Source organism: Cynocephalus volans, chromosome 8, assembly GCF_027409185.1.
Source record: "Cynocephalus volans isolate mCynVol1 chromosome 8, mCynVol1.pri, whole genome shotgun sequence".
Taxonomy (NCBI): Eukaryota; Metazoa; Chordata; class Mammalia; order Dermoptera; family Cynocephalidae; genus Cynocephalus; species Cynocephalus volans.
In genome coordinates, this window is record NC_084467.1 from 140,562,933 (window position 1) to 140,575,073 (window position 12,141).

Below are 12,141 nucleotides of genomic sequence, written 5' to 3' on the forward strand. Positions count from 1 at the left end.
AGATGCCTGATGGGTTCTGGACCTGTCAGTGCTGCTGGCTCTGTGCTCCTGCTATGCTTTTCCTGAAAAGTGACTGGGTGGCGTGTGTGTTTGACTTGCTCTCCCCCCACCGGGAAGTTGGAAAAATAGGTACCTGAAGCACACTTGTTCTCAACAACTAAAAAGTACAGCTTTGCGAACAAAATACTGCTGGGTTTGATCTTTAAGTGAGGGGCAGTGCTCTGGCCTTGACCCCTTCACAGGGTTATTGTCCCTGTGAGTATCTTCATGGTGTGTGTTCCTGCACCTAGTATTTGCCGGTGGATGCTTCCCCAACTTATTTGCATACAAAGTGTAACAGATCTGAGAATAAAGAGGCTGTGAACCTTTCATTTATTAGCTGCAGATACTTATGAAATTGCAGATTTATGGGTACCTGTATTCTGCTCTTAATGATTCTAGTCTGGGTCTTTCATTTCCAGATGATGCGTGAGGTGATGCCAACCATCAGTGAAGCCGAAGGCTCCCCAGGAGGAAGTGGGAGCCATGCGTCCGGCTCCCCTTCACAGGCAGACGCAGATTCACATATAGAACAGTTGATCGTCTCCATGCTAGAAGAAAGGGACCGACTTCTTGACACTCTTAGAGAGACTGAAGAAATGCTGGCATTAACCCAGGGGAAATTACATGAAGTTGGTCATGAAAGAGATTCCTTGCAGAGACAGCTCAAAACTGCACTTCCACAGGAGTTTGCTGCACTTATGAAGGAACGGAATGTATACAGGGAGGAGCTCCTTGAAAGGGAAGGAGAAATTGCTGAACTGAAGGCAGAAAGGAACAACACAAGGCTGCTTTTAGAACATCTGGAATGCCTTGTCTCTAGGCACGAGAGGTCTCTCAGGATGACTGTGGTGAAGCGACAGGCACAGTCCCCAGCAGGTGTGTCCAGCGAAGTCGAAGTGCTCAAAGCACTGAAGTCGTTGTTTGAGCACCACAAAACTCTAGATGAAAAGCTGAGAGAGAGATTACGAGTAGCACTTGAAAGGTGTGGTTTGTTAGAAGAAGAATTAGGTGCCACACACGAAGAGCTAAAGATTCTTAAAGAACAGAATAAGCAGAAAAAAACACTAACAGATGGAGCACTTGACATGAACCATGAACAAGAAAATACCCCGAGCACAAATGGAAAGAGATCTTCTGATGGTTCGTTAAGCCACGAGGAGGACCTTGCTAAAGTAATAGAGCTCCAGGAAGTCATAGACAAGCAATTGAGGGAGCAGAGCCAAATGAAAGAGCAACTGGCCGCCCTCTCGAGTCACGTGGCAGAGCTGGAGGAAGATCTCTACACGGCCAGGGAAGACTTGATCAAATCTGAGGAGATGAACTTGAAATTGCAAAGGGACATTCGTGAAGCCATGGCCCAAAACGAAGACAAGGAAGAGAGAATCAGTCATGTGGCAGAGCTGGAGGAAGATCTCTTCACAGCCAGGGAAGACTTGATCAAATCTGAGGAGATGAACACGAAATTGCAATGGGACATGCGTGAAGCCATGGCCCTAATGGAAGACATGGAAGAGAGAATCAGTCACATGGCAGAGCTGGAGGAAGATCTCTACACGGCCAGGGAAGACTTGATCAAATCTGAGGAGATGAACACGAAATTGCAACGGGACATTCGAGATGCCATGGTCCAAAAGGAAGACATGGAAGAGAGAATCACTACTCTTGAAAAATGCTCCCTCGCTGCACAGCGTGAAGCCATGTCTGTGCATGACCTCAATGATAAACTTGAAAATGAAATTGCAAACAAAGATTCTATGCATCGCCAGACTGAGGATAAAAACCGCCAGTTACAGGAACGGCTGGAATTAGTAGAGCAAAAGCTGCAGCAGACCATGAGGAAAGCCGAGACACTCCCAGAGGTGGAGGCAGAGCTGGCCCAGAGGGTGGCAGCGCTCTCGAAGGCTGAAGAGAGACAGGGCAACACTGAAGAAAGGTTAAGACAGATGGAGGCGCAGCTGGAGGAAAAGAACCAAGAACTGCAGCGGGCAAGGCAGAGAGAAAAAATGAATGAAGAGCATAATAGACGTTTATCAGACACTGTTGACAAGCTTCTTTCAGAATCTAATGAGAGGCTCCAGCTTCATCTGAAAGAGAGAATGGCTGCTCTAGAAGAAAAGAATTCTCTGTTAGGAGAAGTTGAAAATGCAAAAAAGCAATTGGAAGATACACAACATGATAAGGATCAGCTCGTCTTAATCATTGAAGCACTGAGGGCTGAACTAGACCAAATGAGACTAAGAGGTGCTTCACTTCATCATGGCCGACCCCACTTGGGCAGTGTCCCAGATTTCAGGTGCCCTGTGGCAGACAGTCACACAGATTCCTACAGCACCAGTGCAGTGTTGCAGCGCCCCCAGAAAGGCCGCCTAGCTGCTCTACGGGATGAGCCTTCCAAGGTACAAACTCTTAGTGAAGAGGATTGGGAAGGTGCCCAACAGGCTAGTGTCTTAGCAAATGCAGCACAAGCTTTTGAGAGCGATGTCGATGTGTCTGATGGTGAAGATGAAGACGCCATGGACGTGAGAAACTCGACAGGCTCCCAGGACGGTCCCGTGAGCAATCCCAGCAGTAGTAACAGCAGCCAGGACTCGCGCCACAAAGCCCCAAAGAAGAAGGGCATCAAGTCCTCTATCAGCCGCTTGTTTGGCAAGAAAGAAAAGGGCCGACCTGGTCAAGCTGGCAAAGAATCATTAGGACACCCTGGTATTTCAGAGACAGATAATGCATCTCAAGACGCCTTGTCACTGAGCAAATTGGGAGGACAGGCTGAAAAAAGTCGTAAACTTCCAAAAAAGCATGAATTGCTCGATGAAGCCCGAAGACAAGGTTTGCCTTTTGCCCAGTGGGATGGGCCGACCGTAGTTGTGTGGTTGGAGCTCTGGGTGGGGATGCCCGCCTGGTATGTGGCTGCCTGCCGAGCCAACGTGAAGAGCGGGGCCATCATGTCAACCCTGTCGGACACCGAGATGAAGCGTGAGATCGGCATCAGCAACCCCCTGCATAGGTTGAAGCTGAGGCTGGCCATCCAAGAGATCATGTCTCTTACCAGCCCGTCTGCCCCTCCCACGTCGCGAACAACACTCGCATATGGGGACATGAACCACGAGTGGATTGGGAACGAGTGGCTGCCCAGCCTGGGCCTCCCTCAGTACTGCAGCTACTTCATGCAGTGCCTGGTGGACGCCAGGATGCTGGACCACCTGACCAAGAAGGACCTCCGCGGGCAGCTGAAAATGGTCGACGGTTTCCACAGAAACAGTTTCCAGTGTGGAATGATGTGCCTGAGAAGATTAAACTATGACCGAAAAGAACTGGAAAGAAAAAGAGAAGAAAGTCAGCATGAAGTAAAAGATGTGCTTGTTTGGAGCAATGATCGAGTGATTCGCTGGATCCTGTCAATTGGCCTTAAAGCATATGCAAACAATCTTTTAGGGAGTGGCGTTCACGGTGCCCTTCTGGCCTTAGATGAAACCTTTGACTTCAACGCACTGGCGCTATTGTTACGGATCCCAACGCGGAATACACAGGCTCGTGCTGTCTTACAAAGAGAATTTAACAACCTTTTGGTCATGGGGACTGACAGAAGATTTGATGAAGACGATGATAAAAGCATTTAGGAGAGGACCTTCATGGAGAAAAAAATTTAGACCAAAGAACATTCATGGCTTAGCTGCTGCATCAGCAGGGACTCTCTCTGCAAACTTGCAAATTACTTCTTCTATGTCTTCACCCTCCACGCAGCCAAAGAAGATGCAGATGGACGGCAGTGTGTCAGGAACACAGAGGTTGGATTCTCCCACAGTCAGGATTTACTCCTGCTAAAGCCTCCTGCTGTTTACCCACACTACTTCTACAGATGATTACGCAGCATTTTGAATCCAGCAAAGACTACATTTTAGAATGCAACGGAATCTTTAATCTCTTAATACTTGTTATATGGACCCTAAGATATTTTATTACAGAGTTTTTAATTAGTGAAAAATTCATGAATACCATCGAGAAAATATTTTAGAATTTAATGCTTCTTATATTTATGTAAACTTATGACTCTTCATTTATATAGTTACTTCTTTTTCATGTATATCCAGGCTATAAATATCCTTTCATATCAATTCATGTTCTTATACCTAATTTTAGTTTTTCAAATGAATGTACTGTAATGCTTATATGTATAAACCCTATGGACAAATATAGGGCTTTTGTAAATTATACATTTATTGTAATTATTATTGTTTAATTTTTTAATGATAAACCATTACAGAAAATAAATAAATAAATTAATTAAATAAATTTTTAAAAAAGTATTAACTCCAAGAGATGATTCTTGAATGTGAAGACTAAAAAAGCAATTTCAGAAACCAACTGGAAAGATTAAGATTGTGACATAATCTAAACTCAGGAAGGAGAAAAGCCAGGACATGACCTCCTCTTACAGTCATCTTTGGTGGGTTACAGAGCAAAACTTCTGTCTCAAGGGGAGGTGTAAATCTTGTAAGCACAGGGAGTAGGTGGCCAGGGGCAGGAGTCCAAACCAGACAGCCGAGGAGACAACTAGATCTGTGTTGTCCACCTCAGGCACCCTTGGAAATATGTTAGAACCACAGGGCATGAGCCTTTTCCAACCCACTGCAGTGGCCCATAGAGGAAGGAAGACATGCTCAGATGGCAACGTGTGCAACCTACTGATGCAGCTTCTAAGGTTTTCCTTCTAAGAAAACAGACTCCTGGGGAGAATTAATTCACTAATTAAACTGATATTTATTGAGTACTCTTTATTTATATTTACAAAAACTAATTGTTTATGTGATGACTGTCAGAATAGGGAAGTTGAGCCCCACAGAAGCGTTTAACTTCAGAGGGAGCTAACCTGGCCAAGGCTTCAGGGAGAGCTTCCCAGAGGAAATAAAGCTAAAGTTAGGATCATAAGGGTTAGGAGGAGTCAGCAGGGGGAAGACTCTGGGGCGACAGCGGAGGCAAAGTTCCTGAGGTGGCAGAGAGCCAAACACGAATTTTAAAGAGACTTGAAGAACTGTGTAGCTGAAGAATAGAAAGAGAGGGTAGGAATGGAGCACAATGGGATCTGCTGTACACGTTGATTTCCCAGCCAACGAGAATCACACTTCATAACACTGGTAGAAGATATCAGACAGATGCCTTGGCTGAGAGTATAAGGAAATCATGCAAAACTTCCAGCCACCCTCGGGGACCTTCAGGCACGTAGTGTAGAGCAAGAGTGTTTAGGCAGTAGTTATGCTCAAACCACAGATTTTTAATGAATGCGGAGATTTTAGCTAAATGTATTAAATCATATTAAAATCCCAGAGATGGTAAAATATTCTAGAATTGGTAAAATGTTTAATAAAAAATTTTCTAAGTATGAAGTCATCTCTACCACGATGTGTAACCTCCAAGCCAAGAAATAAAATTACCACGACAAAACAAAACAAAACAAAATCTAATGTACTGGGTCCTTCAGGGAATGAAGGCTAAGTCAACCTTGACACTGACTCTGAGCCAGACCCTCCACCTTGTTCTCTCAGTCACAGAACAGTTTCCGTCTGTTTCAGGGAGGGTTGTCAGATCGAAGCTGCCTCTGAGACCGCCAGCTAGATAGTATGGAAACATTATTATCTGAACTTGTCAAGGTCATCTTGCATGGCTTTCTTGCATCGTCATACTTTGATACTAGTGCTAAGTAGGGATGATTGCACTGGGAAGGGAAGTGAAGGAGGGAATGAGAGAGAGAGCCAAAGAAATAAATGCAAACGAAGCTAGAGTCAGGTCTAAGCAACAGAGGGCAAGAGTGGGGCAGGGGTCACAGGGCACTTACAGAAGAGAAAAAGCTCCAAGGCAAGGAGGAGGAAGCATAAGGATGCATAGGAAGACACACCGAAATACAGAGTAAATATGGGGAGAGGGCCAAGAGTAGGATGAGATGAACCTGAAACCAATTACCCATAGTCAAGGTTATTTACACACCTGACTTTCATTCCCAAACCAAGTACTTAAGAGAAGTATTTTCATTTTCATCAGTGAGAAGGAAGTAGAAGCCACATAGTGTGGAGGTTAAGGCCTGGGTTAAATCCAAGCTCTTTCACTTATTCATTGGATGACCTCGGACACGTTCCTTCATTTCTCTATGTCCCCGTCCTCTGCTTTAAAATGGGGATAATAATACATAGAGTCATTATGAGAATTTTAAAAGTTTACACAGTTCTTAACACAGGGACTATTCCTACTAAGCCGTCAATAAATTCTAGCTATTATTAAAAAAGAACACCACTAGTCACCAAAATTATCCTTCAAGGACTTCCATACCTCATTCTCTAATTCCCCACAGTCCAAGAAAGGAGTTTTCATATGGAAACAGGCCGCTACTGAGTAAATTGCTGCAGCCTTCTACAGTTTTCACCATTAGAATGTAGTTTGTGTTAGTGAGACAAATGCTACTAAGAACAGGGAGCAGGTTCACCCTGACGGTCCTGACCAATCTGGTCGTCTTCTCCTTGCCTCACATCCTTCAACCCACCTCCTTCCCCAGGAAACACGTGTAACTTCCACATTTCTGACAGCTGTTTGGGGACCTTGCTCAGGGTATTTATTCAATAATAAAGCAATAGCCAGGCAAGACAGCACAGTTTAAAGGAAATAATGCCAAATTACAAGATCTCAGAGTAAAAACACTCTACAACATGAGTCACAGCAGTGACACCATACTCTAGTTCTTCGTGTACTTCTGTCGTCTTATTACTGTGACATAGACAAATGTGGGGGAAATCACAAGCCTCTGAGATCCTAATGCTCTGTTTTTAAATGGCAGCCTGAGAGCAAAAGTACCTGGGTGGGAAGCCCAGTCCTTGGAGTCAGCTGGACCTGAGTTCAAACACCAGATCTGTCGCTTAACCAGCTGCTTGATTTTAATTCACGGACATAACTTCTGTGAAGCTTCAGTGTCTACGTCTATAAAATGAGGACAGTACCCCAGCATATTTGTGATGGTAAAAGAAGATACAAATATAAAGGGCCTAGCAGAATGCCTTGCTCGGAGTCAGCACGCCACAAATTGTAGCCAACGGCGGTGGCGAGGGTGGCATGGTCATTTTCATCATCTGCAAGGCTGCAGGATGAGTGTGCTGTTTACCTTTCTCCAACATGTAGAAAACCTAGGAGACAGTCATGCCACCAATTCATCAATGCTGTTTTACTCTTCCTCAATTATTAGAACATGAATTTCTGCTCAGGAGCATTCTACCCGTGTCCCTTAAATGCACTGTTTTTTTTGTTTTGTTTTGTTTTTTGCAGGGATATTTAAAAGACCATATCAGGCTCTTTTATGTGACATATTACTTCTTTCTTATTTTTTTACTTAAAAAAAAATCCCTGCAGAACTCCAAGCAGTGGGCACTGTCAATACCTCCGTATTACAGACATGGAAACAAGTAGGGCTAAGTTCCTCGCCAGAGGCAAACGCAACGTGCGCAGCGAGACAACTCACAACCAGTCCATCACATGCTCACGCAAATGTTTGTCCCACCTCTCCTGTCAAGTGAGCACTTGTCACAAAGGCCCAGGAACCACCTAAAAGAAAGAAATGCAGCTAACACATTCTGAGCGCCTTCTCTGAGTCAGACACTGGGCTGAGCCCTTTTACTTCGGAAGTGTGCGGTTAAAACTCTCAGCCACGGTGGACTGACTTGTATGATTTCATGAGCTCCATGTGCACTTTTAGCCATGAAGACCTTTCTGAAGTTCAGTTCAAGACATGGAGGCTTCAAAGCCTAAACCCATGTTCCTTGCTCATCTTGACAACTTTATTCAGCTTCTGTGACTACGGTCTGGCCCTGTCACAAACCATCAGACACTTCTCCTGTCCATGGGTTCATACCATCCCTATGACTCACTGAAAATAAAAAAGGGGAGAAGAGATTTCCTCTCTGACCTTGGGTAAATAACAACTTCAGAAGCCAACGGAAACTTTCCTATGTCAGCAAAGGGGTTAGATGAGAGGCAGCAAAAGACTGCCACTGTCTAGCATCGACAGAGGAGCCAGTTAGAGAGCCATGTTCCTCCTCAGTGGCCACGGTGCTTCCCAATCTCGGCCTCTCTGGTTGACCCCCATGGACCCTTCTTCCCCCAAGAACAACACTGGTGCTCACTTAATGCACCCCCATCCGTGGAGAATCAAAGCAGAAAAGGAGGGCTGCGGCCTCCGCCTAACTTCTTTTCTTTTAGACCCTATAATTAGTATATTCCAAAACTTTCAGTGACTTAAACCAGCACTGTGCAACAGAAATATAATGTGAGCTAGGTATGAATATTTAATATTTCTAGTAGCCACATTAAATAAAAGAAAGCAAGTAAAATTAACTTTAATAATATATTTTATTTAACCTGATATATTCAAAATATTATCATTTTAACATGTAATCAATAAAAATGATTAGTTAGCTATTTTACATTCCTTTTTTCATATTAAATCTTCATTTAATATAAAATTTAAAAGTGCATTTTATATTTACAGCACATCTCAATTGGGACTAGCCAAATTTCATAGACTCAACAGCCAGTGTGGCTAATGGTTACAATATTGGATAATACAAACATTCTTTCTGTTACTGTCTCATAAGCACAGGTATGTTTAATCAATCTTCACTTCATGCAGTCAGAAGGTAGCAGAGGAATAAGCAATGAATTATTACTTTGCCTCCAACTGCTTTCAATTTCTGAATAAATCTGATGTATTTTCTCATTTTACCTTTACCATAACCCTATGAAATACACCCCTACAGCATTTTAGATGGGTAACAGGTTGGTATAACACACACACACAGACACACACACCTGTTATATGCTCTCAATATACAGCCAATGACCAGAACTTAGCTGAAGCCACGTAGTAATACAGAGCCCAGGTGAATGAAAGCAACAGATCTTGCTTGCTTTACTGCTGCTCAGTCTTCCACCACCATTCCAGAAGAATTTTCTGTAATCATCTAAGCACCTTCATCTAAACGATGTTTACAAACATCAGATGCTCTTGGTCCTTTAACCAAACTTGGCAGTACTCAAGGCCATGGGGAGCTGGTACAGTCAGTGCCTAACCTGATCACAGAACAACTTCTGCCTCCAGCTCTGTGCCTTTCTGGGAAATATGTCCTCTCAAGACCATGCAGTCCCTGCCTTCAGGGAGCTAACCAGCTCATAAAAGAGATTAGATATATTTAGAAATAAATCAAGTAAACAAGAAAAAAACAAGCAACCCAATTAAAAAATGGGCAAAAGAGCTAAGTAGGCATTTCTCTAAGGAAGATATACAAATGGCCAACAGACATATGAAAAAATGCTCAACATCACTCAGCATCCGGGAAATGCAAATCAAAACTACACTGAGATACCATATAACCCCAGTTAGGATGGCTAAAATCCAAAAGACTGTGAACGATAAATGCTGGCGAGGTTGCGGAGAAAAAGGAACTCTCATACATTGTTGGTGGGACTGCAAAATGGTGCAGCCTCTGTGGAAAATGGTATGGAGGTTCCTCAAACAATTGCAGATAGATCTACCATACGACCCAGCTATCCCACTGTTGGGAATATACCCAGAGGAATGGAAATCATCAAGTCAAAGGTATACCTGTTCCCCAATGTTCATCGCAGCACTCTTTACAATAGCCAAGAGTTGGAACCAGCCCAAATGTCCATCATCGGATGAGTGGATACGGAAAATGTGGTATCTCTACATAATGGAATACTACTCAGCTATAAAAACGAATGAAATACTGCCATTTGCAACAACATGGATGGACCTTGAGAGAATTATATTAAGTGAAACAAGTCAGGCACAGGAAGAGAAATACCACATGTTCTCACTTATTGGTGGGAGCTAAAAATAAATAAATAAATTCACACACACACACACACACACACACACACACACACACACACACACACACACACACAAAAAAAAAAAACCGGGGCGGGAAGAAGACATAACAACTACAATTCCTTGAAGTTGATACGACAAGCAAACAGAAAGGACATTGTTGGGTGGGAGGGAGGAGAGTGAGGAGGGAGGGAGGTTTCGGTAATGGGCCACAATAATCAACCACATTGTATATCGACAAAATAAAAATTTTTAAAAAAATAAATAAATATATAAATAAATAAGTATATAAAAGTATTCTGAGACGGCAGGAAAGAGGTACTTTTTGAAGGTATTAGAAAAGCTTCATGCAACAGTTTACATTTCGAAATCTGGCGGGATTTACAGAGAAGAAGGCAGAAGAAAGGGCTCATGCCAAGCAGAGGTCATGGTGTACCGGAGGGCCTGGAGCACAGAAGGTGTGGGATGAGGTCACAAGGGTGAGTTGTCCGGTCTGGCTGAAGAAGGGGGATCACTAAGGAACAGAGTAAGAAACAAGACTGCAAAGGAGGGTATGAGCCATTGTCAGAAGCCTTGGACATTAACTAAGGATTTGGGATCTCATAGGCTAAGAACTAGGTACACATAGAATGTTCTGGAGAAGACTTAACACCAACAGAGGAGTACTTAAAACAACCAACCTGACAGTGGTGTAAAAAATGGGGAGTTAAAAACAAATAAACAAAAAACAAGCAAAGAAGCAAACAGCAAAGGGGGCTAAGGGGAGGTCAGTTCTGAGGACACTGCAATCCTCTGGGCAATGGGCTGTCACAGTCTAAACTACAGAAATGACAGGAAAAGCAAAACCAGGAGAAGGTAGGACTCACAGCAGCTGGGACTAACTGCAAGAGCCAACATTATTGCAACAATGGAAATAGGAAAAGTGCAAACAGGAAAGTCAATATAACTACAAGAGTTTCTCCCCCCTTGGGGATAGGATGCAGAAGAGATAATGATCTCAGGTTTTGACATGTTAAGTTCCTTAATAAGGCCTGGATCTGTTCTATGCATCTACTCTAAAAGTCTAAGTGAATGACTGTGGAAAGAAATCCAATAAGCACTAGGCTTTCCCTAGAACTTGCTAAACTAGTTCATGATAACTTGAACTGGTTGGTTACTTATTTTTTGCAAGCTGGTGTTGGCAATCTGCTCAGCTGTCCTCTGAATGACCTCAGCGGATCTGCTGACCACTATTCACATCTGCCCTGCCAACTGAGGGAAGAAAAATTCCAATCTGGAGATGGGGCCACCTGGACTGGATTTGCCTTCTGAGAGGGCCACAGGATATAAGGCAGAAAACTTCAGAGCTGACATTTTTCATGCTTCAACACTTAAAGTGAAAGAAAACATATAGGTAAATATCAGTGATAAAGTTCCTTGTCAATGGCCTCCTAAATTCTCTGAAATCTAGGAGTCAACATGCCCATTTGTCACTTAATCCTCGATGGTGGAACACTCTACAGAAATTCAGTCACACACATTTGGATTGGTCGGTCTCCTAAATAACCAAAACATTACAGAGATCAAACTGCTTCATAAAAATGGAAATTACCATTTGTATAAACAAAATATGCATCAAAGCTCCCCAGTATGTCTTCAGAAGCTATGAAATTAAATTAACACCTTTCGGAAAAGGATCGAATGTGTGTGTGTGTTCACACACTCAGAGACATACTTCAGAGCCAAATATGCCACCCTTCACAGACTTTGTCAACTCTTCAACAACATGTGCTAATAACATTTTTAAAACATTTAAAAACATTTAGCTTTTAAAAAGTGAATGAGGCCACTTTATTCAGTGAAAAATAGAGGGGTGATTTAGAAGGCAGAATGATTGTCCAGGTTGGAACATAACCCAGTCGTGGAGGTCTTGTTGCCTCTCTCAATGGGTGTGCTAACCAGTCACCAAAGATGGCGCCCAACCATCAAGACAGGGAGTGACTTTGTGCCCCTGGACTCAGGGATGGTCTTGTGAGTTGCTTTGGTTAACAGAATGCAGCAAAAGTGACATTCTTGGACTTTCAAGCCCAGGTCTTAAGAGGCCTGGCAGCTTCTACTTCCTCTCTTGGAAGCCAGCCACCATGTGAAAAGCTTGGCTACCCTGCTGGAAGAGAGGCCTCGTGGACAGAGGCCTGAGCCGTCTTGGACAGTTAAATCCAACTGAGATCCCAGCTGAA

At 43.4% G+C, this 12,141-nt stretch overlaps 2 protein-coding genes across 5 annotated transcripts in view; one reads left to right on the forward strand and one right to left on the reverse strand.

Moving 5' to 3' along the window:
• The window catches only part of LOC134384028 (uncharacterized), a 202,866-nt gene that overhangs the window by 108,420 nt on the left and 82,305 nt on the right, over positions 1-12,141 (reverse strand). The gene's annotated exons all lie outside the window — the stretch shown is intronic.
• LOC134383620 (liprin-alpha-4-like) lies at positions 462-3,864 on the forward strand. The gene is given in 3 exon segments (XM_063104861.1): positions 462-1,293; positions 1,555-3,653; positions 3,655-3,864. Coding segments are annotated over 3 exon segments (3,141 nt in total).